Source organism: Chiroxiphia lanceolata, chromosome 1, assembly GCF_009829145.1.
Source record: "Chiroxiphia lanceolata isolate bChiLan1 chromosome 1, bChiLan1.pri, whole genome shotgun sequence".
NCBI lineage: Eukaryota > Metazoa > Chordata > Aves > Passeriformes > Pipridae > Chiroxiphia > Chiroxiphia lanceolata.
Genome location: NC_045637.1, coordinates 136,411,472 through 136,438,712, shown reverse-complemented (window position 1 = coordinate 136,438,712; position 27,241 = coordinate 136,411,472). Strand labels below are relative to the sequence as shown.

The window sequence follows — 27,241 nt, the reverse complement described above, 5'->3', positions numbered from 1 at the left end:
CTGAACTATTTTCTGACTCTCCACACCATTCTCCATTTGCTAAAAACTGACTGAATATTGTTCATCTTAATAGATGCAAATTGGATGGTATGATTGTTTTAAAACTATTGAAATTCCCATAGAGAGGCATATTCTTAGTTTGCTATTCTGCATCCATCCTTTTTTTAAGGAATCCTCTCGAGTTCCTGCTTTTCCTGGTAGTCAAACAATGTCCAAAGACAAACTGTATGAAGTGACAGTCTCACTACTGTCAGTAATGGGCTAATTAATAGCAATAAAACTGTTCAGTCTATCTGCTGCACCTCATGAAAGACACAACCGTGCTGCAGCATGAAGCCAGCTGGTTTTTGGCAACAGTGCATGACTACCTCATAGTAGTTTCATCTTTTGATCACAGTATGATCTTCAGAGGCAAAACAAAAAGTAAGATTTTCTTAATTAAAAATTTGTTTGAATAGATGTGTTCAGACTGTATATTTTTTCAGCAGTAAATTACACCTTGTCAGTTGTGAGGGGGCAGCCACAAATTCACGGAAATAAGTGGAAGGAAACACAGTGTGACCACATGCCTGGTATTGCTCCTGCTAAAGGTGAAGGATAAAACTGTCTTAGTTCTCCACAGTGAATTTATGCCTCAGTGAGCGAAACAAATTTTCCAGTAATTTCAGAACTCAGGAAACTCAGTTCTTTAGAAAATATAGAAAACCACAAAAGATCTCAAGGTTTGCCTGTTCTTCATAGGAGTCAGAACTTTACAATATAATTGAGTTTATCCAAACAGAAATAAGAACGCTGGCCACAAAACAACAGGCCTTGCTCAAACCAAAGCCAACAGAAACTCAGTGCTACAACATCTGTTGATGGAAGGAAAATCAAGCAATGCTGAAAGCAAGGAATCAGCTAAAGCAATCACGAACTGCTCATACTTGCCTGGAACAGTTTTCTAAAAGTATTCTTTCTCTTGAAGATATTTGATTTGATGTCTTCTGTTACATGATTTCACTTAGCTCTAATTCCACTAAAATGTTTTTTGCAAGATAAATGGGGAACAGAGTTAGTTTTCAAGTGACTTACTACAGGAGTTGAAGCTTAAGTCACATTATAAAAGTGACCCCAATTTCCTAATTCTGTGCCATGTTCATCAGCTATTTATCAGTTTTTCAACATGGTGTCAAATTATTGCACTATTTCAGAATGTTAATAGCCTTTTGTAATTTCATTTTGCATCCATTTTATACATAACATTTCTGAACCTAATCACTAGGGTTGAAAAACACAACAACAATAAATAACCATGATACTGCATTTTGTTTCAGAGAACAGGTGTTAAATTCTTGTTATGAAGGTCAGTGAAAGTCAGTGGGTGAAGAATTTTTTGGGAAGCTACAGCTGCAGAGTTTCCATTTTGGCAGCTGTGCTCCAGCTGCTTCACAGTCTAAAGCGCTCCTGCCATGGACTTGATTGTCCTCATTAATGTGGCAGTGAGAGGCTGAGGAGACCCAAAGTCCCCTAAGTATAATGACAGGTTAAACCCAAATATACTCTGACTCTTTGGGTGTGCTGTTCTCCCTACTGTTGAAAAGTAAGTTTTCATAGTTACATAACACCCTGCATCTCCATGTAGTTAAAATATTTTTGGTGAAGCCAGGGATATAGGGAGAAAATATGAATTTTGTTATGATTTCTTCTTCTTGTTCTCCTTCATAGGGATTTTAAAGTATGACTAAAGAAATAGGAACAAGGGCTTAACTCCCCAAACGACTTTTTTGACTATTCTTGCCTAATTGCTGAAGTGAAATGGGACAATTATATGTTGCTAGTGATTGCAACTGAGGTTTGTGTTCATGTGAATGCTTATATATAAAAGAATGAAATATAAGAACTCTTTATGCTGAATAACCTATAGGTGATGCTTTTGGATATCCTTTGAGCACAGCTGCATAGCTAAGGCAAAAAAAACCCGACAAAAAAATCCCCTTTTCTTTACCTTTGGAGTTTACTGCACCAGCTGCAATTGAAACCAATCTGGGCAGTGACACAGGGACCACAGCTGGTAAACTGGAGACAAGCTGGGATGTAGATAAACAAACACAAATTATTATATTAGTATCACAAATAATTCACATAAAAATCACAAAAGAAGAACATATCTTCTGATAATATATATTTAGGGACTCAACAGGTTCACCCATGTCCAAAATAAGACCCTGAACCCAGCCTATTACAATGCATTGTACAACTGCATGCACAAAAGTACATTTTATCTGTAGGATTCCATTTGTATTCCATTTATAAATTTATTACCACTTCCACATCTGTTCATTCATCTTCATTGTTATTTTTTAATTTTTTTTTCTCAATATTAAGAATTTCCTTAAATCTCTTTTTTCCCTGGTTCCAACATTCCTTGGTGTTACTTACATTCAGACATAAGCAGATAAGAGTAGCAGAAAAGTGTGCAAGAACTATAATTGGATTAAAAAGTAAGAAAAATAGATGTTTTTTATTGTTTTCACAGTAGTACACTTGGTATTTTAAATTCAGAGATTTCTAACCAATGTAGTTTTACCTTGGACAAAAGAGACAGATGAACTGCAAAATATGTTTGGGGATATTAATTTGTGATGTGATGCACAGTGCACAGAAGAATTTATGTTTTCCTTGCAAGCATGAAAACTGCTCTTTTTTTTTTTTTTTCTTGAGGAAACAAATTTAAAGGCAATACAATCATTCTTCTGAAAAAACGATTTGGCACAAATTTCATTCAGAATCTACTGGGAGCTACATACCTATAAACTAACTTGAGATAAATGAGGATGTACTGTATTAATGCATAATCCATATGGGAATCTGAGAGAGGATAAATGAATCTGTTCATGAATCCAAATCCACAGATAAAACAAAATATTTAAAATTGTGTTTGTGTTGCTGGGAGGGAGAGGGAGGTGCTTCCAAAATCTGGCTTCTGCTTGTTATGCTTTACTTACTTGGAAGAGGTATCATTTCAACAGCTGAGAGATTGGTAATCTTCGACATCTGTAGCTCCACCCTGTGGTATTCATAAATTGTTCTTCTTCGGACATCTACCAGGAAAGAAAAAAAAAAATCATACTCTACTATTTTGCACTCTTTAGATGGTGAAAAACAGTGGATGTAATGACTGCACACTGTTCCTTAGGGGCACACAGGGCACCAATTTTCTCCAAGGATATATTTTTAACTTTAGACACCATGAAAGAACATGCAAAGATAGAGAATTTTTCACTTGAGAAACCCTCAAAGCTGACAGAATAAGTACCTATTCCTGGCAAAGAATTATGAAAATGCTGAGTGTGCTCTCAAGCATCTTAGTGATTGATTTAGGCAAAAATTCTAGAGAGTATACTGTCAGACATTTTAGGGTGTATTTCAGATGCTTGCTAAGACATTTCTCAGCTTACAGACTTGAGAGAAATGTTTTACATGCTCACTTTGTCAGTTCTTGCCAAGATGTGCAAACAAAACCTGATTTCATTGCTTAATCAAATTTGTTAGCTACAAGCTGGCTCACATCTAAATGTACCAGAATATTTTTCATATTATAACAGTTTTAAAGAAGACAAGACAAGCCTTCCTAAACAGCCAATGTTATGCATAATCTTTACACAAGCTGACTGCACCTGAGTTTCTCAAAGAAGAAATTCAATATAGTCAATGCACTGTTCTTATGAGCTTTGAACTCACAGGTGATTGTAAGACCCAAGCACAAGATAAGCATGAAAAAAATCACATGCTATTTCCCAGATCAATATCCTATAACGTATTTTGAATATTCTAGATTTTATGTGCACAGTTGCAATGCAGACTGGTGATCTTCTATATTTGCAAATTAAAAATACAGCCTATACCACCAGTATGACACAGAAAATTACAATTTTCTGATGTGCTGTTTTCATATTTATGTTCTTTTTGAAGGCCTGCTAAGCTAATTGTAATTGCTGACCCCATGGAATCATTCCACAGAGGAATAAAGGGTTACATACAAAGGATTAGCAGAGTATTCTGGTCAATGGCTGGGCTGAGTCTACATGCAACAGAAGAAAAATGACTTGTAGACAGCCATAAACTCAATCTTATGTGGTCTTCTGTGTTGCCAGTCCTGTATGGACTAGCTCTCAGGCACAGGTGGGTAGTGTCTGGCTTCCAGACAATAATATTTCATGTTTACCTCAAACCAGCACCTGTGCCAAGCACTTCCTATTGCAATTTATTTGAAGCTTTGCTATGACTTCACCCCTCCTGATAGCAGATTTCTCTTTCAGTATGAAACTAACTTATAATTGAGCTAGTTTTATGATTGACCTACAAAGTCATTCTGACTAGTTAAAAGACAGATATGAGCATGTGCCAAAGTTTACTCCATGGCCTTAGCCATGTCCTTCAAACTCATCAGACAGAAAGAGTTTTCAAGACAAAGCTCATCATGCTGGGGTAGGAAAATCTCTTGCCAGCTGCAAGAGGTTTATGTTCACAGGATGGCCAGTCCCATAAAAGAACCTGCCAGATCAGAGGGATCAGAAAACTCTTTGAAATGAACTCCTGCCAGCTGAAGGATGTAATTTGTTTCCACAAATATCTTTATCCTTCTGTCCAAAAAAATAAGCAAGTGAACACATAAGTGCAAATGGTGGATGCTGACACTTTAATTGAACTCCATCTCTTCCCAGATGAGACCCCACAAGTTCCACATGTGGGAATCCATGGATAGTCTTCAAATCCGTAGGTTTTGACAAAGTTTGTCTCATTCATCAAGATGCCAATTAAAGGCCAGTGGCTAATCTTATCATCAATTTTTGGCATTTGAGTACAAATCCAAGTTATTTTTATGAAGAATATTAGATACTTTTTGGACTAGAGCCACATGTAACTTTCAGTTCCAAACCTGAATCATGGTTACTGACTGTACAGATAAAAAATATGGAAGAAATAGTCTAAGCCGCATCTTCTTCATTCACATTAGTCTCTGTTTGACTAGTTGTCCCAGGAGCAGAAGCTCTTTTATCTCTGAAATAGTGAAACCAGGGTCCTTTGCCAGCAACTTTGACTGTGGTGAGGGAGGTCAGCAGAACTTGGAATGGTCCTCTCATCAGTAGTGGTACAGACTGGTATGCTATAATTCTGTTAATGTTGAAGCTTTCCTAATGGACTCCTCACAGGGCTTACAATAAATAAGGAATAAACCAGAAATCTAGCTTTCAAAAAATTCGGTAAGAATCAGTGACTCAGGGCATAGGTACTTCTAACTCACTCAGTGCATGAAATTTTTGAAAAACACTACTTTTAAGACACTTAAGTGTGTTATCGAAAATAGTAATTCTAATCATGTATATTTCAGCATGACTCTTGCTCCCATTAAATCCCACTGCCTGACAGACTCAAGTCTGATCTTTTTCTTCAGAAAGACGACTGTGTCAACCACAGGTGGTGAGTTTGCATATGAGGCATCCATCTACTGTAAGAAACCTTAGCACAGAGAGGTATTTGCATAGTCACCTTCTAATGACTTTGTATATATTTGCAGGCAGGTTGTTGGAAACACAAGCATTTGAATTTATCGGCCTGATCAGACTGTAAAAACATGCAGGTCTAGATTCTTTTGAAAGTTTGACTTATACATACCATGCTTAGATCCTCAAAATGCACTTTTCCTATTTAGAACTCTGAACCTGTATCCCCTTAACAAAACTGGGTTAAAAAGCTAAACTCAACAGTATAAACAGAAAAATGAATACTCTCCCCTGATGCTTTCCACTCAACCTCCTCACACACTCCTGCTGCAACCCAGGACACACATTGCCTATAACTCAAGTGGAACCTTTTTTCCCTTGTCTTATGCTGTCTATTTAGTTCTTTCACAAAAAAAAAACCCACTAGTGCAGAATCACAAAGAGCTTATGAGCCCATGTAGCTCAGTATACACCTTAACATGATAAGAACTAGTGAAACTATTTGATGCAGTAATAGATAAATATTTAAGCATCATATACAGGTATTTTGCTGAAAAGAGGTGTTACATAAGGTCTGGCAGGGAAGGAAGGAAAGGAAAAGGACTTTTTACATGTATTTATACTTTTGAAGTACCAGTCCCAGTTTCTGAGTGTCAGAAAATATGTATTTTTCTCCCAGTCAAGAAAACATTTTACATTTCTATGTCTGAGTTTCTCAAACACACCTTTTTAACTGAATAACTCATATTTTTCAATAACAGATTCTATTTTTTTTAATATTTGGTTTAATTTTTATAGCATAGTTTAAACTGTTCTTTGTTTTGTTTCTGTGACATGTACATGTGCTATCTTTGAACACAAGGCCAAAGGTACAGTCCCAGCAGAAAAATCTGAAGAAAATAGCAGCTTCTTGAGGTAAGAACATTCCTCAGTGACCTAGAGAGATAACGTGGTGGGTCAGAAGGCCAGCTGAAAGAATCCTTTCAAGGGATTAGACAATGGATTGATAAATTATAAATGTGCAAGATTCTGGTGTGACAAAATACTTCTATGTGATTTTATCACAGTAGTATTAAACTAAATGATGCCATATAACTATTTGGCAAAAGAGAACTGCCAGAATTGACTAAACATACTAAATAGGGAGAGTGCTCTGGAGGTGGATCAGTACCAGGAGAGCACCAGTGATTTCTTAAGATATCTGAAGGCTCAGTAGCTCATAAAAAACCATTCTAAATATATGTCTGACAGGTGTATAATCTCTCAGTATCTTTTCTATTACATATCACTTTTCCTTATACACCATTCCTCAGCTAAAACCTGCAATACAGTGGAATGCGAAAATACCGGAGAAGTCATTCTGAGTTTTTAAATTATATGTTCATAAAAATAAAAACCTTTGCTTGAAAGATTTCTAGGGAATTGGGATCGGCCATAGATACAGAAAAAACTGCTAAACAAGGCCATATGTATTTGCACAACTGCACTTTCACTTTTAAGTTTTGCTGATAGAGAAAACACAAATAGTAAGAGGGTGTATTTGATTATCTAGAAGCCAATTTGAAGTAAGCAATTTATGAGACATATCCAGAGAGCTGCAAGCAGTTTGTGAAAAATATAAGGCATAGAGAGGGGTGGGGCACAGCTGTGTGCTATACAGCCACGGTCCTTGCTTGGCAGCAATCTTGTTTAATATCACTGACCGAATAAAACCTTCAGGCAAATATATATTTTGCCAGCCTGGTATGTCTGATGACCATCATCACAAAATATAGGGGAATCAGAATGACATTCTGATTTGTTTTTAACAGCTTTGTATTGCTAAAGTTAAAGGGTTGGACTTGATGATCTCAGAGGTCTTTTCCAACCATGTTGATTCTATGATTCTATGAATAATAACTAGCTAATTCTTGAGGCGCTGACACTGGGACCAGACATGCCTGTAATCCAAACACCACCATGATTGCTCTTGGTTATTGACTATTACACATATCTGAATCTAGATAAAAATTCAGATCCCCTAGTTGTACTAATTTTATCATTCTCTTAAAAAAAATCCTTTCAAACTTGGAAGCCACAGGTCAAAGACATATGATCTGTGAACAAGCAAACCAGTGAAGTCGATTCTGAAAACACCTTCTTTATGAACAATGTAGAAAAAAATATACTGTCCCAATGCTCTGTGTCTACCAAAAATCATTTACTTTGAAACTCTCCATGTCCTTTCAGATTTACCTTAATTCCTAATGCCAGCTGAGTAGCTCTTAGTACAGGATCTAGGTGTGAAAACTTTGCTTTACTCCCTTAACCCACTATGCACCAAACTGCCTCACTCTGAGACTGGTCTGTGGTGGGTTACGAGAATATTTTAAACTTTGATCAGCTGTCATGTTGCCGACGGTCAGCAGCATGTCCATCTCTTTCCTCCACCACTCCTGAATCGCACATCTAGTGCAAGGAACCCAGCAGCCCTTTTGTACCAGCAGACAAGCACGCAGGGCTGGAGGGGCTGGTGCTCTGTGGGGTTAGTTACTCTAGTGGAAAGGATGAATAAACACTGAGAATTTAGACCAATAACTATGAGGCCCACTTCACACAGGGATAAATGACAACTTTGCCACTAAGGCAGCAGCAAATTAGACTGCAATTTCCCAAGTGGTGCTGCAAGTTTATACAATAGACATCAAAACAAACAGCTAGTCATTTTTTACCCTACAGGAAGGTAATGCCAAGGTTCTTTCAGAGGCTTCACCGCTGTAAACAAACTGGAGAGACATCTTCAGCAAATAGTTATAACATGCAGAGTTGTCACTTAATTGTATGCTTGAGGTACACTACACATTGAGTGACACTAATTGCACCGAAACTGGAATATTACTAACACATAGCTATAGTTCTGTTTCTGTACACAGTGTTGTCGAATAATTTCAGTGTGATTAAATGTTGAGTTGTCAAGGTATGGATTTCCTAAAAAAGCTGTATCTAATACAGTATAGGCCAAGATCACAGAGAAGTATGTCTCATTGCAGAGAAAAAACCTACTAGCCATTATCTCTAAGTGTGAGACTGTGTAGATCCTCTGAATCTGGCACTCTCTCATTTTACCAGTGTGTTTCATACTTTTGTGGAAAAAAAAGCACAATCTGGGAAGGCTTACTGGTGGGCTTTTTTATTTCTAAAATACAAAAGTGGGTTGCAGCAAATGCTTTTTTATTTCTTCTTGCCCAACTAAAAGCTAATTGAAAGACAATAGGGGAGAGAGCACTGAAACAAAGGACAGAAACGTAGTAACCCTGAAGAAAAAGAAAAATGGAGGGGGGGAAAGATGGTCATGAAATTAGAGAGAGATCTTGGGAGTCTGCAGAAGAGAGAGAAAAGAACACCACGGGCAACTGAAAGAAGGACCAAGAACAGAATGGCAGTGATGGATGAGAAATAAGCAAGAAATAAAAGGGAACAGGGAAGAGAAGACGGTTGCAATGGGAAAGGGACAAGGCTCCTGAAGCAGTGAAGATGTTGAAAAATAGAGAGAAGACTTGCTGGAGGAACACATAAAGCTATCTCCCAGCTTTTTCATCATCAATCATGTGTCGTCTAACTGAAAAACATCCAAGAAATATTCTTGGTGTCTTTGTTACAAAAGGAAAAATAGTTAGTGTACAAGTGTTCAACCTGTCTGAAGAAGAAATCAAGGTGGTCCCTCTAACTTATCTTACAAACCAGAAGTAGAGGTCCAGAGCCTGGCTGATTTCAAGTGAATTACCTGGAAAAACAAGAAACTTTTCCTCTGAAATTAATTAATATACTTTGCCATTTTTGCTGTCATTTAAATTTCAGAATTTAGGGCTTTTCAGGTTAACCTTGTCGTCAAACAGAAATTTACTTCCCTTCACACATTACCATTCATTCCAAAACACCTCTAGAATACATACAGGCAAATCTAGATCTAGATCTAGATCTAAAAGATAAAATAATGGCCAATCTGCAACAATATAGTAGTACCACATATAGGCTTGAAAGTAAAGACATTGTCTATATGCAAGAAGTAGTTGCAGATCAAGCAAAAGTATCAAAAAGAAAAGAGGGAGAAAGTCACCTGCCAAAAACCTCCTGTCTCTATGCTCTAACTTTTAAAAGATAAAGAACAAAAGTGTAGGTGCCTATATTCTTTTAGGGGCAGATGAAAGGGGAATTACTGCAAAGCCTTTATACATAGGACTATATTAACAAAAATAGATATAAAATGCTCAAGGTCCTCCATTTTAAAAAGTTCAGAAAATCCTTCCTTTTTGCTCTTGACTCGTCAAGAGGATACTTTTCAGCACTCATTAAAATGCACTTTTGAAATGAAATGGCTGATCAAAAAGCAAGGTTGCCTCTCCTTAGAACAAAATAGGTTTGTCTGGCTTTTGAACCCACCTTTCAGAAGAATTAAAGTTTTTACCAATGTTTTGGACTGCACCTCTGAAAAAAAAGTCTGATAAATAGTTCTAAATCTTCTGAAAGTACTTCAATAAAACTAGGACTGTTATACTAATTTTGGTATGCTGAGCATACAGACTGCACCAAAGACATTCAGCATCTTTGAAAACTGAGAGGATATTTTTGTTCAAATTGGCTTATGTTGCACTTACTGTCTCTTTTCTTTTCAAATGCACAATATATACAAAAACAACAAACATACAAATGACAAAGGTCAAACATGAAACAGCAGAGTTTGTGGGATGTGATGGTGGTTTGTTTTTGTTTTTATTTTTTTTTAATAACTGGCCATGAACATAAAGGGAGACTGGGTTTTTTTGATGGCGAAATCTTTGCAAAAGTGATAACCTAGAGCAGCTAGCTATACTTTGCCTTCTTTTGGGACAGACAGCAATTTATATTTTTCCATTGCCTTAAGGAGCTAACAAATAAAGTAAAATAACAATTCCATCATATCACTTTTTCAGTAATTGACTAGCCATAGTTGATTTAACACCTCTGAAAAACAAGAATTCAAGAATGTGCATATTTTAAGGGCATCTGATACTGGCTTTCTATGGACCAACATTATTTACCAGTTCTGTCAAGGTGTTATTATATTGCCCACACCTATCAATATTAACCTGTTTCGTGGAAAACACAACTGGCCTTCAGGAAATTCTACTGTAAAAGGAGGGTTCCCATGATTAATATTAGCTCTTGTGTAAACTGCAAACTAGCAAAAGTAATCATGAATTACCACCATCCACAGAAGTGCAAGCTAGAGGTAGTTAGGGGGAAAAGCATTGCATTGCAAACAGTAATACATGAATAATACTATCAAAACAGTTATAGCAGTGGCATGTTTTATACTGCTTACCCACACTATATTCTCATTTCACTTGGCAGAAAGTGTCATGTGAGAAAAAAAATTACAAAAATGCTAACACCAGAAGACTAGTAAGTAATTCTGCATTCATGAAAAACAACATTATTTAGTGCCAGTGAAACAAGGTGCGTGTCTAAAATATTGCTACGGAAAGAAACATTCAAACTAGAATAAAGACTCACATATACCATATGTTTTCCATACAAAATATGTAAATCTAAAAAAGGTTTCTTAGTGGTGTTTGGTTATGGAGGCCTGATGTCAAAAGATCTGCACGCTGCTTGCATCTCTTACATAGCATTTCTCTGTGACTGTTCTCATAAACCATTTGCATAAGTCAATCAATCTAGTTTCCACCTGAATCCATTTTTGGAGCTCTTACAAGCTGAAGATTCAGAAGTATTCAGATCATTCCCTTGCAAACATCACTCACATTACTGAATTCAATTGCCTAGATTCATTTGTTCTTAAACACTCAAAACCAATCCATCCAACTATAGGCACATCACAATTACAAATTTCTGACCTCTTAAGTGAAATCTGAGCGTGTCAACCTCATTTACACTACTCTGAACTCATAACAAGGAACAGATGGTACTGAAATTTTCCATATTCCCCGTGACCAGACATATAGGATTTAATCTCCCTCATGTTAAAGACTGTTTATATGTTTATGTGATAAAGATATAGGATAAGCTGAGAGGCAATGGTACTTATAACTTCATTGTCAGCCTCATCTGCAGTCTGTCTTAAAGATGGGCTGGATCAGGTCAGTCTCTGTGAGTTTTGTCTGCACCACAGGGTGCCTCCTAGGAGGCTAGTTCAAGCACAGCTGCTTCCATCTGCACCCTGCTATTAGAGGATCGCTAAAAACTGAACTTAGTAATTTTTTTCCAAATATGTAAATAAAACCAGCAGACTCAAAAAATGAACGTATTCTCTAATGGCTAAACAAACTCAAAGGGTTCTGTATACACTGTGTTAAAATAAAGCATTGAAGAAATCACACTTGATGTCCTGCTATTCATTTTCAGTCAAGCCATATAAAGTATAATGAAAGACAGGGAAAACCAAATGTCACCTGCAATACTGTTGCCATGACTATGTGAGCCCAAGATGTTATCTAATAACTACATCTCCTCTTCTTTCCTCTCACTAAAATGTATATAAAGTATCAAGAACTTAAAGCCTGGATATTTTTAGATACAGATGGGTTTTTTGAACAGGGTGATCCTTCTTCTCTATGAATAAGGAGACACATTCCAAATAAAGTATCTTATGGAATACCAAATTGTGCTGGTTGACAGTTTAATTTGACATTATTTGACTGGCCATTTAGTTTTATTTATTTAATTTATTAGTTCAAAAGAAACAATGACAGAAAAAGCCATACTGGGAATTATCAAGCAAATAAAATTACACTCGAATTAGCAAGCTGAAATTAGCTAAGTGATTTGTTGTGCAGCTAATCATCCTTCATAAAATTAGCTTATAGTAATTTCTAAGCCTCCAAACCATTAGCACCATTACAATTCTACATACTGGGAATTTGCTGGATCCTGTGCACAACCACAAATGCATCTGACAGTCCCACTTTCACTGGGTGGTTGGTTGAACTTATCTGTGTTACAGCGACAGGAATCTGGAAGACAAAACAGGAAGATATACATGAAATATTGAACTAAAAAACCTCTGACTAAAAATAACAACACTGAGAAAATGAACATTTAGTCAGTGTAAATTGCAAGTCCTAAATAAATATTTTATACAACATAGCATAATATGACCAAGAATTTATTGAAGACAGAAATTACTGTTTTTAATTTGAATTTTAATGTATTTTCCTTTGCTTCTTATGTAACAGTATTCACATTAACACAGGTAAAACAATTGTTAATGACAAAGTAGAAAAGGGTAGTAATTGTGAGCAATTAATTTCCCTCAGTTGAAGAAAAAGTAGCTAGCAAGACTCGGAGAAGAAGGTAATACTCTCTTGTCTACTATTGAACACAAAACCAGCATATCTTGCTTCTCCAGATATCAGACCTAGTATTCAAAAGTTCTTTCACAGACTGAGAAGGAGACATAAATTTCATGCCTAGTAGTTCTCCAGATGGCACCAGCAGAGTAAAATTAATGAAATGCCTAGATCAATTAGCAATGTTAGACATTGCAAAAATCGCAAAGATGTAACTCAGACAAAAAAGAGCACGAGGTAGAGGATTGGGGACTGTGGTCTAGAAAGAAGCAGTTCTGGAAGGAACCTCAGTATTGTATTGGATGAACAATTCCAGTCAGAAGGGATACCAAAGAAAGAAAACTTAACTGATATGATATTTGTTTACACAAACAGTGAAATATAGTCGGGGAGTGGGGTGGTCATTTTACTTGTACCTGAACATAGATCATTGCTGATACATTACACAGATTTTGAGAGGATGTATTTCTTAAAAGAAATTAAGAGAAGGAAGATTAAAAGTACCATAAAAATATGTTGTAATCTTCAGTTCTCAAATGACATTAACAGGAGGATTAAAGAGGTCTATCTATTTGGCTTCTATTTGGTCTATCTTTTTGATAACAACAAAGGGATAATGGAAATCTGGTTAGATATCATAAACAAGTACTACCACAGGGAGAAATTACTCAGGGTTTTCTTTTTATTCTAGGACAGAAGGATATAACCAGAAGTTGGAACCTTCAAGCAGGTACCTGCAGAGTAGAATAAGCTACATGCTTTTATAACTGAATGCTATTAACCACTGGGATAAACAACCAAGAACAATTATGATTCTCTACACATTTCTGCTTTCAGATCACAGTTGGATGTCTGATCTTTCAAAGCTGGTCTTCATTTAACCAGAAATTACTAAGCTGAAGACAAAAGAAATTGGATTAAGTGTAAGAAAATGAGAACCAAGGTGTTAGTTTAGCTAATCTAATAGCCTCCTCTGGCTTTACCTCTGTAAAACTATCAAAATTATACTGTCGGCCAGTACTTTTCGCATAGCAGAAAAGCGCCAAACTAAAAGTCTGGTTACTTTTTTCCAGTGAATGAGAATTCAGTTCTGTCTACATGTCAATTAATGTCATGACTTCTGGTACTTGAATTAAACATCAGCAGTTGTTCTCCTTGTTCCAAAAATACCAGTTAGCTATGCTGTTTCCTGATTACACCGATAACTGTTTAGTAAAAGCTGAATTTAAGAATACTAACACAAAAAGTAGGTTCTGTTGAATTTAACATTGTAATAAATTTTCATTTCTTTTACTTAATTTAGGGACTGTTTTTTTAGGAGTTCTCGCACACATAATCTGCTGTGGTATAAAAAAGTCATGAGACGTTCTTAAATCAACATGAAAAACAGAAAATACTTGGAAATACTAGTAATACATCAATTTAAATTTGGCTTATATCAGCTTAGCTCTGATGCAGTTATTGAAGAATATGACAGAAGAAGGCTGAAAATCATATTTTCAAATTCTTCAAAATAAAAGACTCACTAAGATCAGAAATAATTCTATATATTTTCTCCAGCATGTAAATATAAACAAAATAAGGAAATTATTCATAGTCACAGAATACTAAGAAAAGCTTACATTAGCTGTCAAAGAAACTGACTTAAAGAATTTTAAGGATGCTCTTGAAAATTAAGTTAGAAAAAGTACTGTTTAGAAAGATGCAATGACTATTTCTTTTCCAAGTTAGGGAGGGAACAACATATGAAGAAAGGACAGAGAATGTAGTTGGAATCAGCATTATGAGTAGGTGTGACAAAATATACTGGCAAAATTGGCAGCTCAAGGCACAAATTATGTCTGATGCATGTAAAGAATCATACTAATTTGCGTGGGTAAGTGTAAATCAGAGGAATTTCACTCAGATCTCCTTGAATAAGACTCCTTTATTTTAAGTCTAGTGCCTTTTCACATGTTTGTTATGAATTTGTGAATTATTGAACAACTTCCCTCAAAAATTATGAAAACAGCAAACTAATTTTTCTCCTTTTTTTTTTTTTTTTCATCCCTCCTAGGAAGGAGTAATAGGTTTTTGCAGTATTAATGCCACAAGTGAGTTTGTTTTGGTTTGGATTTTTTAAAATAAATTTAGTTTCATTACAACTTGGTTCAGGAGAAATTAGAAAAATCCCTCGCAGAAATAACTCAGTAGATTTTGCCAAAACCCCTGAAGATGTCCACACTCTTCTGCTGGGCATTCTAGTGAGAGTAAGGAACTTGTGGAATAATTTTCTAAAACAAATAAGGAAGTTATAGTAGGGTCCAGTCTAATAAAAGAAGTTTAGATATATGTTTTAGAAATAGGGTTTAGAAGCAAGTGCTTGTGTAAGCTTAAAAAAACATCAAATTTGTGTAGCCAGCTCTTCAAACTGAAGGGTAGGCTGTGTCAAACAGTCATACAGACAGAAATGCAGTCAAACTAGAAGGGAAACCATGACTCAGGAACACTCTTATTCTCCTGAAAAATTACAGTGTCTTTAAACCTGTATTTACAAAAACATATATCTATTTTTTTCAGGTGGGAAAAAGAAATTTGTAACGAGTTTACTGAGTGCCATATTACAGGTGAAATCTTTTACCTGAGATGTCAAGATAAAATGGGCTTTTGCCACACGCCGGCCTATTAGGAAACATGCTCTTTTGACAGAAGACTTGTAGCAAATATTAAAATAATTTGCTGAAAATTAGAGCAAAACATTGGCAGCAAGCAGATAGCTGCTGTTCTGAATTCTTCACCTGAATGGCAAGATATGTCTTAACAGGTCAACATGTGAAATAGCTGGACAGTAAGTTAAGAATGTGCAAGTGATTGCTAATGGGTGGCAGTGATTTTATGGCATTACCTTCAGAGAATACTTTTTAGCTAGAATAATTCCAAAGTGTATGTTAGCTCTACCACAGAAAATATGAATTTTTGTGTTGTACAAGTCACCAGTTTGTGAATAAATGCACACTAGCACTGAGGCCATTAATGTCCACATTTTGAATTATATACTTTGACAATGGAGAGAAAGGTATTTAGAATTCCTTCTTAACTCTATCTATCACGGGGACCAGTAATTCTTTTCAACTTTGAGGTCATGCCAGAATCTTATCCTTCAAAAAGGAAGAAAATCATGGCCTCTAACCTTATTCTGAAGGAGATGGTAAGCAGGGTGCAATTACTGCCTCACTTCAAACTGAGTAAAAGACAAAAGACAGAGTATGTTGCAAAATAATAATGAGGAACAAAATAATTATGCCTATATAGTGTTTTCACTGACAGTTTCCTAAATAGCTGTTAATTACAGGCTAAACTACATGAAATCTACTCATGAGTTTTAAATTGCATAAAATGACTACCTCAAAAATCAAAGATCCTGTTTGCATGTCAATATTTTTGATAACAATAAAAGAGGCAAAGAAATGCCAAGCATGTGTAACATAGGCAGAACATCCACCAAGAAGATTTGGGTTTTTTTTTTTTTTTTTTTTTTTTTTTTGTTTGGTTTGTTTTGGTTTTGTTTTTAGTTTTTGTTTTTTTTTTAAATTTCTGTTAGTTTTCAGGCAACAATAACAAAGTTTGTAGTCTTGTTTCTGAAAACAGTGTATTTTCACCACACATAGCAGGGGCATAAATTTTATTTAAGTCCTAACACTTTACCAGTTTCATTCAATTCTGTCTCCCTTTCACAAGAGAAAGAAATTATACTACAAATTTCTTTTAAAATTTTCTTCAAACTTCATATATTGGGAATTTGAACAAACATTTCAACTTTAATAATGGTTTCCAGATGACCACATAAATAGAGAGTCATTACTATTTAAATGAACAAAGAAAGCCTTCAGGCTACTGAAATTAAGAAAAATACAATTAACAAGGTCCATGGTACCTTTGCCTATTTTTTCCCGTATTAATCATGGATAGAAAAAGAAACAAAATGATACACTGAGGAACATTAGCTCTAAGCATCAATGGGAAAAGACTATACAGAACAGTTATTCTGTTCAATTAGAAGCAAAACTCTTGAGAATTGAACTTCAGTGAAATTTAGAACATAAGAAATGAGTATTCACTATTAAGTCCTAACAAATATGCCTTCACAGAAATTTTTCTTTATTACTTTGTTCTGTTGGCTAGTTTGCTCTGTAATGTATTTCATATGTAATAGAGGTGCATCAATAAAATTTTCTTGCTAGCTGTTTCCTGACATATTGGCCCTTTACCAGAATTCTAACAGTCAGCATACACAAAATGATATTTAAAATTGAAGGTATGTGCACTGTAAACAAAGTAAATTGCTAAATAAATAAATATTTTGCTTGCTATAGGACCTTGTTATATTTCAAATTGTCTTCACATTTTGAAAACTTGACTATACAGCTCCTTCTCCTAACATTTAACACTTCCGAAAGATATTCTGATGTCTCCATATTTCTCTATCCTGGTGATTCAGCTCCTTTTCTAAATGTTTATTTTTTCAAAATCTGTTCTAGATTTTGGATAACAATTGTGAACTTCACATTGCTTCCTACTGGGAAAACAACAGAATGCAAAAAATTGGGCAGAATGGCTTTCATACTCAGCAAACCCCAGCTGAGATCCTATCTTGGTGGTCAACAGGTTTATGAGGTAGCAAACCTTATTTGGGAGCAGCAAGGATGTGAAAAAGGGAATCTCAAATGCTTTGAATAAATAAAAAATAGAAGGTAAAATTTACCCAAAGTGCTTTAGATATAAAAGTCCCTACTCGTACCTCGCTTAAATGTATAAACAATTATTTTAAAGGTAGATTCTTCAAGATAAATGTGTCACTAGTGTAGAGCCTCTATGGGATGCTTTATAAAGTTACTGGCAACCTGTCTGCTACATTTCTTACATGGTGCTTCAGCTTGGAGATTTCAATGACAATGCCTTGAAGACCTCGCAGATTTGCCATACATCACTGTCATTTCTGATGGACTGTGATGCTAAAATAAAATGGCACCAAAAAGACAGTAGAAATCTTCTTGTGCAACTTTTAGTCATGCTAGTGAGCACTTACACAAGTAATCCTACTGGACTTAATGGGGCACCTGACAACATGACTCACCAGCAAGAGAAATGGTTCCAGAAGGATGGACTTCCTCAGAAAGCAATGGATTCGGCACTGGAAAGTAAATAAGTTCCTAGCCAGATGTATCAAGACTAAAATCAAGTTTAAATTTGTAAGTGTCTTGTTTGTTCTTTTCAGACAACTTCTGTCTGATCAGTGATTGGCAATTTTATTTAATTTTCCTCATTTAGGAGAAAAGCTGAGGTCATTGTAACGGAGTAAAAGCTGTAAATAAAGAAAGCAGTCTTCTAGAAGTCTCAGCCTCCTAATCTATTCCCCAAGCAATTTCTAACGGTATACACTAATTTTAACTTTCTAAAATTTTACAAAAATCTTTTGTCAAAAGATTTACAGATCATTAGTATGTTACTATTATCATTTTAAAAAGTCTCTTTCCTTAGCTATATGCAATAGCTCTAAAGTGATGTTTAATAATTCCATTCAGGACAAGAATAACTCATGACAATGGGATGAGTTAAAAAATTCAGCAGTAGGAAAAAAGTACATTATTTGATTTGTAAATTCCAGTTTTCTGTCTCAAAATTAACAAAAAGGACATTCATAGCTCCTCCCCACAAAAGCACTGTGGTTTTGGAGGAAACTTCCAGTATCACAATGAAAGCAAGCAGCCTGTGCCATTGTAGCACAGAAATTGTTTATCCATAGATTAAATGACACACTTGCATGCAATTCTAGGGAACCACTTGTTATAAAGGTGTCCCATTTCTTCCTTCTTCCTAATGAATAAAGTTTCCACTGCCTGACACTCTGCATCATCAATTACCTTATGCAAAATGAATGCAAGGTACTTTCAGTTTAGAGCAGGGCTGGACAGTAACAGAGAGGGCAGAGTATCTAATAATCAAGAATAGTAGACTCCTGAAAATGTCACCATTTTAATGTCTGAATGCATATATAGTTCTTGACAAAATTATCTTAAAATTACTAATGGAAGTACTATCCCTCCCCAACTCGCTGGGTCTTGAAGGCAGGAAATTTTCAGCAGTCTTTAGAAGTTTTTGCCTTTCTTTGAAAAGATTTCAATAACAGGAGATAAATGAAGCTTTAGTGCACAATTCTTTGATCAAGCATAAGCTCTATAGTACTATGTAGAGTAAAGCTTACATGAAGTTGGATTCAAAATGCAAAGAAACTGCATTTCCTAACATTCAGGAAAAGAATCTAAGCAGACCTTGCATCAGCATGTCTTTTATAAGAAAAGGATAGCCAGGTATGTGGGCATTCCAGAAGTTTCTAGCTTCTACAAAACAGATTGAGCATTCTGCAGCACGCTGCAAAGATATGACTGCATTCTGTTTGCAAGGTGCAAAGATACGACTGCGAGGTGAAGATACGACTGCTGCTGGTAGACTAACCCAGATCCTCTCTAGCTTTCTAGTGAAGAGGATAGGAGTGTTATTATTTCTGCTACATTAAAGGTGCATGGCTACAATACATCAGAGAGAGAAAAGAAAACAGATTTCTCCAAGGCTGGACAATCAGTTGTATCACTGATTACATTTCTTTTACCACAAGGAGTATAACAGAGACTTACATCTTGAAGAGAAAGTCATAGTTTGCATGCCAAAATGAGATTAAACTAACAAAATCAAACCAAAAAGCAAACCAAACCAAACTAATGAGAAAGAAAGAAAGAAAGAAAGAAAGAAAGAAAGAAAGAAAGAAAGAAAGAAAGAAAGAAAGAAAGAGAAAAGAAGAAAGAAAGAAAGAAGAAGAAAGAAAGAAAGAAAGAAAGAAAGAAAGAAAGAAAGAAATTCTTCTTTGACCCTAGAGATTTGAGCTTGTCTACTTTCTGATTCCCATTTGCATGAATCACAGAAGCATTGAATCATAGAATACCAGGCTGAAAGGGGACTTCAAGGATCATCTGCTCCAACATTTCCTGGCAAAAGTACCAAAATTCAACTAGGCTACAGCCTCCAGAACTCTAGAAAGAAAAGAAAATCACCTAAAGCAACAACTGGAATTCTGAAACACCTGGAGAATGCAGAAAAGGCCATCCAATACAACATAATAGTGCTATAAAGCCAAACCAAATGGCCTCAATCTAAGCAGTTTTATCACCAAACAGATGGAAAACCTAAAAGATCTATTGATACAAACCAGTTATTTCTCATTTGAAATGTATGAACTTTGAAATATGAGTTGCTAGAAATGACAGCTGCAGGAAAAAGGTGACCTTTTAATACTAACCATTGATTCTAGAGTATTTCAAATAGGTCAAAATTCGGTGAATTAATTGAGCAAATTAGACCCAACCTTTAAAACCCAAGAGGAATTTACTTAAAAACCCAAGAATATACTAAACACTCAACACATACAACCATCCAAAAAAGTCCAGTTGAAATCCAGGAGTAACACATGTGAATCATGTTGATGGTTTTTAAGTCCATCATACGAACAACATTTTTACAATAAAAACATTATTTCAGCAAAATAGTGATCTTATGAACAATATAATGAAATGATCTTATAGCTGATCTTTCAATACCTTTCCCCACAGAAAAAAAATATCTTCCCCCTTTCCCCCCCCCGGAAAATCCTGGCAGGTATAATTTGTCCACTTAAATGATAGTTTTAGACTTGACTTACTTCTTTGTACCGAAAATGATACGCCCATCAGTGAGAAGGGTAGCCTGAAAAGTGAAACTGCCCAGGTTGTAATTATCCTGCAGATGTACATGGGTCCCACTGACAACTAGTGCTGTGCCTGTGAACCCCAGAGCGGGGGTAGAGAGGCAAAGGGAAGAAAAAAATGTAAGAAATACATTAACTGACTGTAGGAAAAGTACTCAACTTCAGTTACTTGAAACAAGAACACTGACTAGCCTCTTTTTATCAACTTTCAGCTCCACACCTTGAAATGCCAAAGATATTAAAAACTCAAGTTGCAACTGAAATCCTCTTACATGTAGACACCACAGTGCCACACATAAGCACCTCAACTACCGCTAAAGCAGCAGTGGTCAAGTAACATGTCTGGAATCAACAATCACTAAAGGTAGGATCCAGCACTCGGAGTTCAGGTGTGCTGACATTACCACTTCTCTGCAGGGTCTTTTTGCACCATATATATAAACCCAGATGACTTTGAAATGTGAAGTGCTAATAGCATCACCTGCTTAGTAAAAGTTCTTATTTGAGGAATTTGAATTCTTCCATTAACTATGCATTAATTAAAGAGCATTAACTTTTTTCTGCATGGTGCAAGTCCTTGCTGAGGTTCTGCAAGTTGACAAATGTTAGGTATTTGCATTAAATAAATGTAGTTTAAATCAAACTCACTAAGAATTCATGCATAGGGTAAATATTGAGTCTGGTATGCAGAGATTTAGTTGCAAGAGGCTTTTTAATATTCATGGGAGTTCACTAGCTGAATATCCACTTACCACAGCAAAAATGTACCCCAAGCAACTTGCATACCCTGTCAGCATGTTTTATAAATGTTGAAGGTTATTTTCAAGTAGCTTGACTGAAAGACACTTATCACCAAAACTGTGTTTACGAAAACCGACATTTTTGTCTTTATACGGATCCTCAACAGCTTCTCTCTTCGGCATTAATGGAGTCATGTGCTTTGATTCACACTTTATTTCCTTTCTTCTTGGAGCGTTCATGATGGCTCAGTACGTACCCACTCAAAATATTTTTGATATATCCTTGAAAACATCTTTTGTCACAAAATCTTCTGTGATGTAACTCTCATGAACACATCTTGGCAGGTGGAGTCATGAAACTATGAGCATGGAAAGTTTGGGTGCACACTGCGCTAAGTCCAGCACATTATTGTCCTTTATGTCTTTCATAGGTGTAGTACATACTCATTCATTGGTACACAGTGCATTTTTGCTTTCCGAATATTTAACTGATTGTATTAGATTTATTTAAAGGTAAATTGATTTTTAAATTATAGGTTTATATAATAATGTTGTAAGATTAAAATTTTAATATATAATTAATAATTATAAAATTATTGGAAAAAATCAGCCAGAATTTATCTTATATAGATCTTATAGTATCTTATATATATGACATCTATATGCATCTCAGACTCCTACCCAAAAATGAAATCATCTGCCACCAAAACTGTCATCTCATTCCCAGGGCTTTTGGGAAGATTTGTGTGTGCCTAAAACTCCTTGCAGGTGAGCTCTGTCAGCAAGACCTTGATGGACCCCATGCTTTGTGCTTGCTACTACAGGTACAAAAGTTATACAATACAGATTGATCACTGTTCTAAAAAAAAAACAAAAAGTAACACGCCTGGTTGGAAATACATATGTTTTGAACATGCTGTAAATTTATGCTTAAATTCACTATAAATAAAGATACAGATTAATCCATGTGCGTCCAGGAAGATTTAAAAATCATGGATCGATGATATTAAGTCATGATACTAAACTGTCTAAGTTTTTAAATTCAGATAGACAGTCACTGCCACTGGAGTTGATCACTAAAGGCCTGAGTAAGGCACCAGATGCCTTTTAACCACCATGGATTACGTTTCTGAAATATCGATTATACTGAATTCAAGTGAAAAAATACCCACACATTCAAGGCCTTTGAAATATCTCACAGAGTTTCAAGTATAACACTGCATTTAGCCTTTTACTCTTTCAATCTTTTTACAAGGAACTGTTGAGAATTCATGGTGTAGATGAACGTCCTGGATTCCAATTCTGGGAGTCCATGCACTTAGTCATTGACAGGGTTTATTACCGTATGCCTGCCCTGCTTCCATGTATTCTTGCTATTGCATTCCACAAATGCTATTTTCATTTTAGGTAGTGGGTAAATGGTATTTACTACCTCTCTCTCTCTATATATATATATTTGAAATAGCAGGAACTTACACTTTATACAAGACAGATTTTCCTTTTAAAGCTGGATAAAATGCATTGCTAGTTTGAGGTTGATGCACTTCAAACCTCCAGAAGATATCTGTTTGATAAGGAAAAAGCATTCATGACTCTTTAACTGCTTTCTAATTAAGAACTGTTATGTATGTCTAGCTACATCCTTATACAGCTTGGGAGTTAAAAAAAGAACAAAAAAAATTTTAAAAATCTCAATGTTTCTCTCAAAAATAGTTAAGAAAATAAGAAGAACCAAGGATACAGACACATTCATTTATGAAGGACTGCTACATACCATTATCAAAGTATCTGACTGTTGAATTTCTTGATACACTGGGGTCCAAAATTTGCCATTAAGGGGTGCAATATTTGGGGTAGCTGTTAGCATTCGATGTACAACTTCTCCAGTATATATGAAACCTACAATAAAAAAAAATTGAGACCATTTCAGTAAATTCTGGAAAGATATATAGAATGGCAGGTTGAGTTAGGCATTGCCAGAGCATTAGAGGGTCATCTGAGAGAAATTATCCCAAAATTTTATAGTGAATTAAATAAGAGCTAAAATGTCAGGAAAACATCTGTCATGGCTGCAAGAAGAACAAGATTCAAAATGAACGTGGAACAAGTAGTTCAAGAGGAAGTTCTCATATAGAAAGTAAAACCAAAGAAAACTCAAGGAAGAATAACTCCAGTTAAGGAAAATATGCAACTATGTGGTATTGCGAAAAATGAGCCATTTACCAGCAGGCATATTCCATAGTGGTTTCTTCTATCCTTTCCAAAAATCTTGTTTGTTTTGCTTCTGCAATTTGTGACCTCTTCAAAAGTTATTCTAACCCTTGTTCATATTTCTAGAGACACTGAGTGAGAGACTATTTCATCTAAGATTTAGGTGAAGAGTAGAACAGACAGGACTATTTCAGGATTATAACCAAGTAACATTTCTACTACATTCTCTGCAGCGTCAGGTCTCACTAGTTTATCCTATTCACTCCTGAATCACCATAGTCTGCAGATTAATAGTGAGCTTCTTCCATCAAAACCTCTGGTGGTTTGGAATTGGAGACCTTCATTTGAAGAGAAGAACAGTCATCTACGGGACTACAGTATCCTGCAGTTTTTTTCAAAGCAAAAATTTGTGTCTTTTAATGGCAGGAAACCTCTTCAATTTTAAACAGTAGATGGTGTACAAATGTGTTTATGTTGTTTTAGCCTTTGCCTTTAACGTGATTTGACTACAGGCAAGTTTCAAAACTAAGGTTTGATATTACCTCTCCTCCTAAAGTGTTTACAGATGGTGCCTTACGTGAAATGTTTGCTTTTTCTCCTTCTTTGAGTTAACGAAGTATATTCCAACAGCAACAGCTCAACAACAAGAAGAATATTAGAATATTTTCTAATATGAAAAATGTTATTTGAAAGACATCTCAAGATATTTAATTTTTTACTGGCAAATGATACTATTCACTGCAACAGTATTTGCACTGGTTTGTGGGGTTTTTTACCACTTCAATCGTATTGAGAGTCTTTCTTCTTCCACAACTCCTTCCACTGTCAAACCCAGTAGGTCCTTTCTTCTCACATTAGGTATTATTGTAATGCAACATACTATGTAAGAGTATGCAAATCTATCCCTAAAATACAAATTCTGAAATTCCAGAACTAAATACAAACCTGAGCAAATCTCCTGTTAAGAGATGCTATCTAAAAACTCTTAATGTGCAACATCACTTTCTTAATAATGGTATCTCCATCTTAACCACTGTGAGATGACAGACTTATGTGATATCATACAGGAAATCTCTGAGTGCATGACAAACAGTAATTTTATGGAGTGCTTTATGTAGTTAAATTCTTGATAACTGTTCACGGAACTAGTTCTAGAAGTCATAAGATGCTACAAAGAAACAAACAAGAAAGGTGGTTCTCTGGAATAATTCTTCTGCATGGTTGCTAGTATTTAAAATCAAGTTCTGTGAAGTCAACTAATGTGGAGGTGATAGGAGAGCTAAGAAAAAGCCAGTGTGGAGAAAATACAACCAAAAATTCGGTTGCAAGATTTGGCATCTGACAAAGGGGTAAGCTAGGAATCAAGCTGCTTTTTCTTCCGTTAAAACACATCTGTGTATCAGAAAGATACAGTATTTTAATATCTGGACACTCCCTAACTACTAAATTAAGTCTTAGGACTAAACTAAAACTTCTTTTTTTGGGGGCTGTGGAGAGGGGGTGGGAGGGGAGAGAGTGGAGGGCAGATTCCTTCAATTGAATATCTAAGTATCACTTTTCTTTTGGTAATTGATATGGAGAGAGAAACATAAGTTAAAAAAATATCTACCCACACATATTTACAAGTAATTTATAAACTTGAATTTCAGAAAATAGAAGTGTGGCTGGAATTTTACTCTATAAGTGGTTATTTAGGATAGCCAACTGTCTTGCCAAAGTATAGTCCCTGAAATGAATTTTCATTATTTTGTTTTATTAGTGTCTGCTTCTTAAATGTCATTCCCTTGAGAAATAATCCTTTATTCTTATTTAGACATTCTAAATACATGCAATTTCATAGAAATATACCTCATATTATGTGCTGCTTATTATCCCTGTGCTCATCTGCACACATATTTAACACAGCTGTGGGTGGGTCTATAACCTTGAAACCCTCCTCAAAAATGTTTTTAAGACAATACAAACAAAACCTTTGAAGCCCTATTCTTATATTACATTAGCCTTAACAGTTCAGTACTTATTCATCCTTGCACAACGGTCCTGTCCTTACACACAGTTTCCCTTTCATGCTTCCATCCCATTTTACAGTATAAATGTCACCATTATAACTAATAATGAGGCAGATACAATAGGGAAAGAAGGACTTAATTGTGCTGGAACACATAACTAAGTAAATCAGCCCAAGTAATTAGTAACCACAGCGTGTATTCCAAGGGTTTGCCGGATGCAGCTTTACTATAGACAAAAATGGAAAGCAGGAGGTGGATGATAGCTGGGAAGCGGGCAGGCCTTGCATGAAGATCACTCTAATGAGAAGCTCCAGGCATGCATGGAACAACTTGAAAAGAAACACAAAGTAATTTCAAATCATCCCAGAGATTCAAAAGCTGAAGCCACTGTTGATCATGGACATTTTATCATTGTCACTACAACTTAAAGAAAGCAGCAAATGTAAAATTAACTTATTTCTGAATGGAATTCTACAGAAAATTGGCTTATATTATCTGTGACCTAATTTGCTGACAGTGGTAAATGCTTATGGTTGATTTACCTTAGTCAAGGAAGAATTTTTCAGACCTGCAATTTCCTGAACCACTTAATCAGTCTTTTGTGGGAGGTGTCGGTAGAGCTCTTTTCCAAAACTCTCCACAACATTATACCTAGAAGCATAATATGTTCCTAAATAATGGAATGAAGACAAATAGGAGAGTGCTCAGCATTTTGTACGTTTAGTATGTACACATAAATTGACTAAAAATAAGGCTGAAATAATACTAAAACCACTTGTAAATCAAGAAGGGTACACTTCTAGTTCTTGTACTGTACAAATTTACACTCACACAATAGGGGGAAAAATATATATGTAACCACTTAACTATGAAAGCACATTTCCACCTGATGCAGGACACTGAATTTATTTAAAAATGCATTTTACATCTGAATTTATCCCTTCCAAAATATGCTCCTTATCTGTTGCACATTAGCATATTAGATTTACAAAGAACATTTCACGCACAAAAATATAACATTCTGCACATAAGATTCCTGTGGTTCTTTTTTATACTCCTAGCTGTGCACAAACTCAATACGACTTAGAAAGTTTTGACAATATTTGCCAAGTGTACAGAATAACAGAATATAGGTTCAAAGCTGAATAGGCCATGGTCCTTTGAAGCTGCTATTGTGTGTCTATAAAGATGATAGGATATGGATATACAGATAATAAAAGAAAATGAAATATCTAGGTTGAAACCATCTTCTAAGTTAGTTGATAACTAACTTTTAGTGCAAAACTTCTAAGACCTTATATGAAAAACTACATAATCTGAGCCTGATATCTAGGTGACAATATGATAAACCGCTTTTTGCATTCAGTATTTAGCTGAATTAGAACAAAATCCACTTTAGGTTGTAATTCCACATGTAATTTATTTTTAAATATATGAAACAACTGGTCATATCTTAAAAGCATATTGATAAGGTATAAATGAATTGTACTTGTGATGAGTAGGTTCCGTTTTGAGAGTATATATTTTAGGTGCCCTGTACTACTTCAAAGCTATAATGCCAGGTTCAGGTCTATCTGTGTGTTGGAATTAACTTTGCAATCTGACACATGCCCACCCGGTTGCTCTCTCACAACCCTTATCAAAAGCATAGGAGGACAAAATAAGATGAAAAAAAATCTGTCTGTTCAGATAT

The 27,241-nt window shown here is 35.5% G+C and overlaps 1 protein-coding gene across 1 annotated transcript in view; it reads right to left on the bottom strand.

The window, feature by feature from the left end:
• Positions 1–27,241, bottom strand: part of PLXDC2 (plexin domain containing 2) — a 253,250-nt gene that overhangs the window by 46,329 nt on the left and 179,680 nt on the right. The window contains 6 exon segments of the mRNA XM_032701298.1: positions 1,988–2,069; positions 2,988–3,083; positions 12,379–12,478; positions 20,540–20,661; positions 23,103–23,148; positions 23,151–23,227. Coding sequence (XP_032557189.1) covers positions 1,988–2,069; positions 2,988–3,083; positions 12,379–12,478; positions 20,540–20,661; positions 23,103–23,148; positions 23,151–23,227 — 523 coding nt within the window.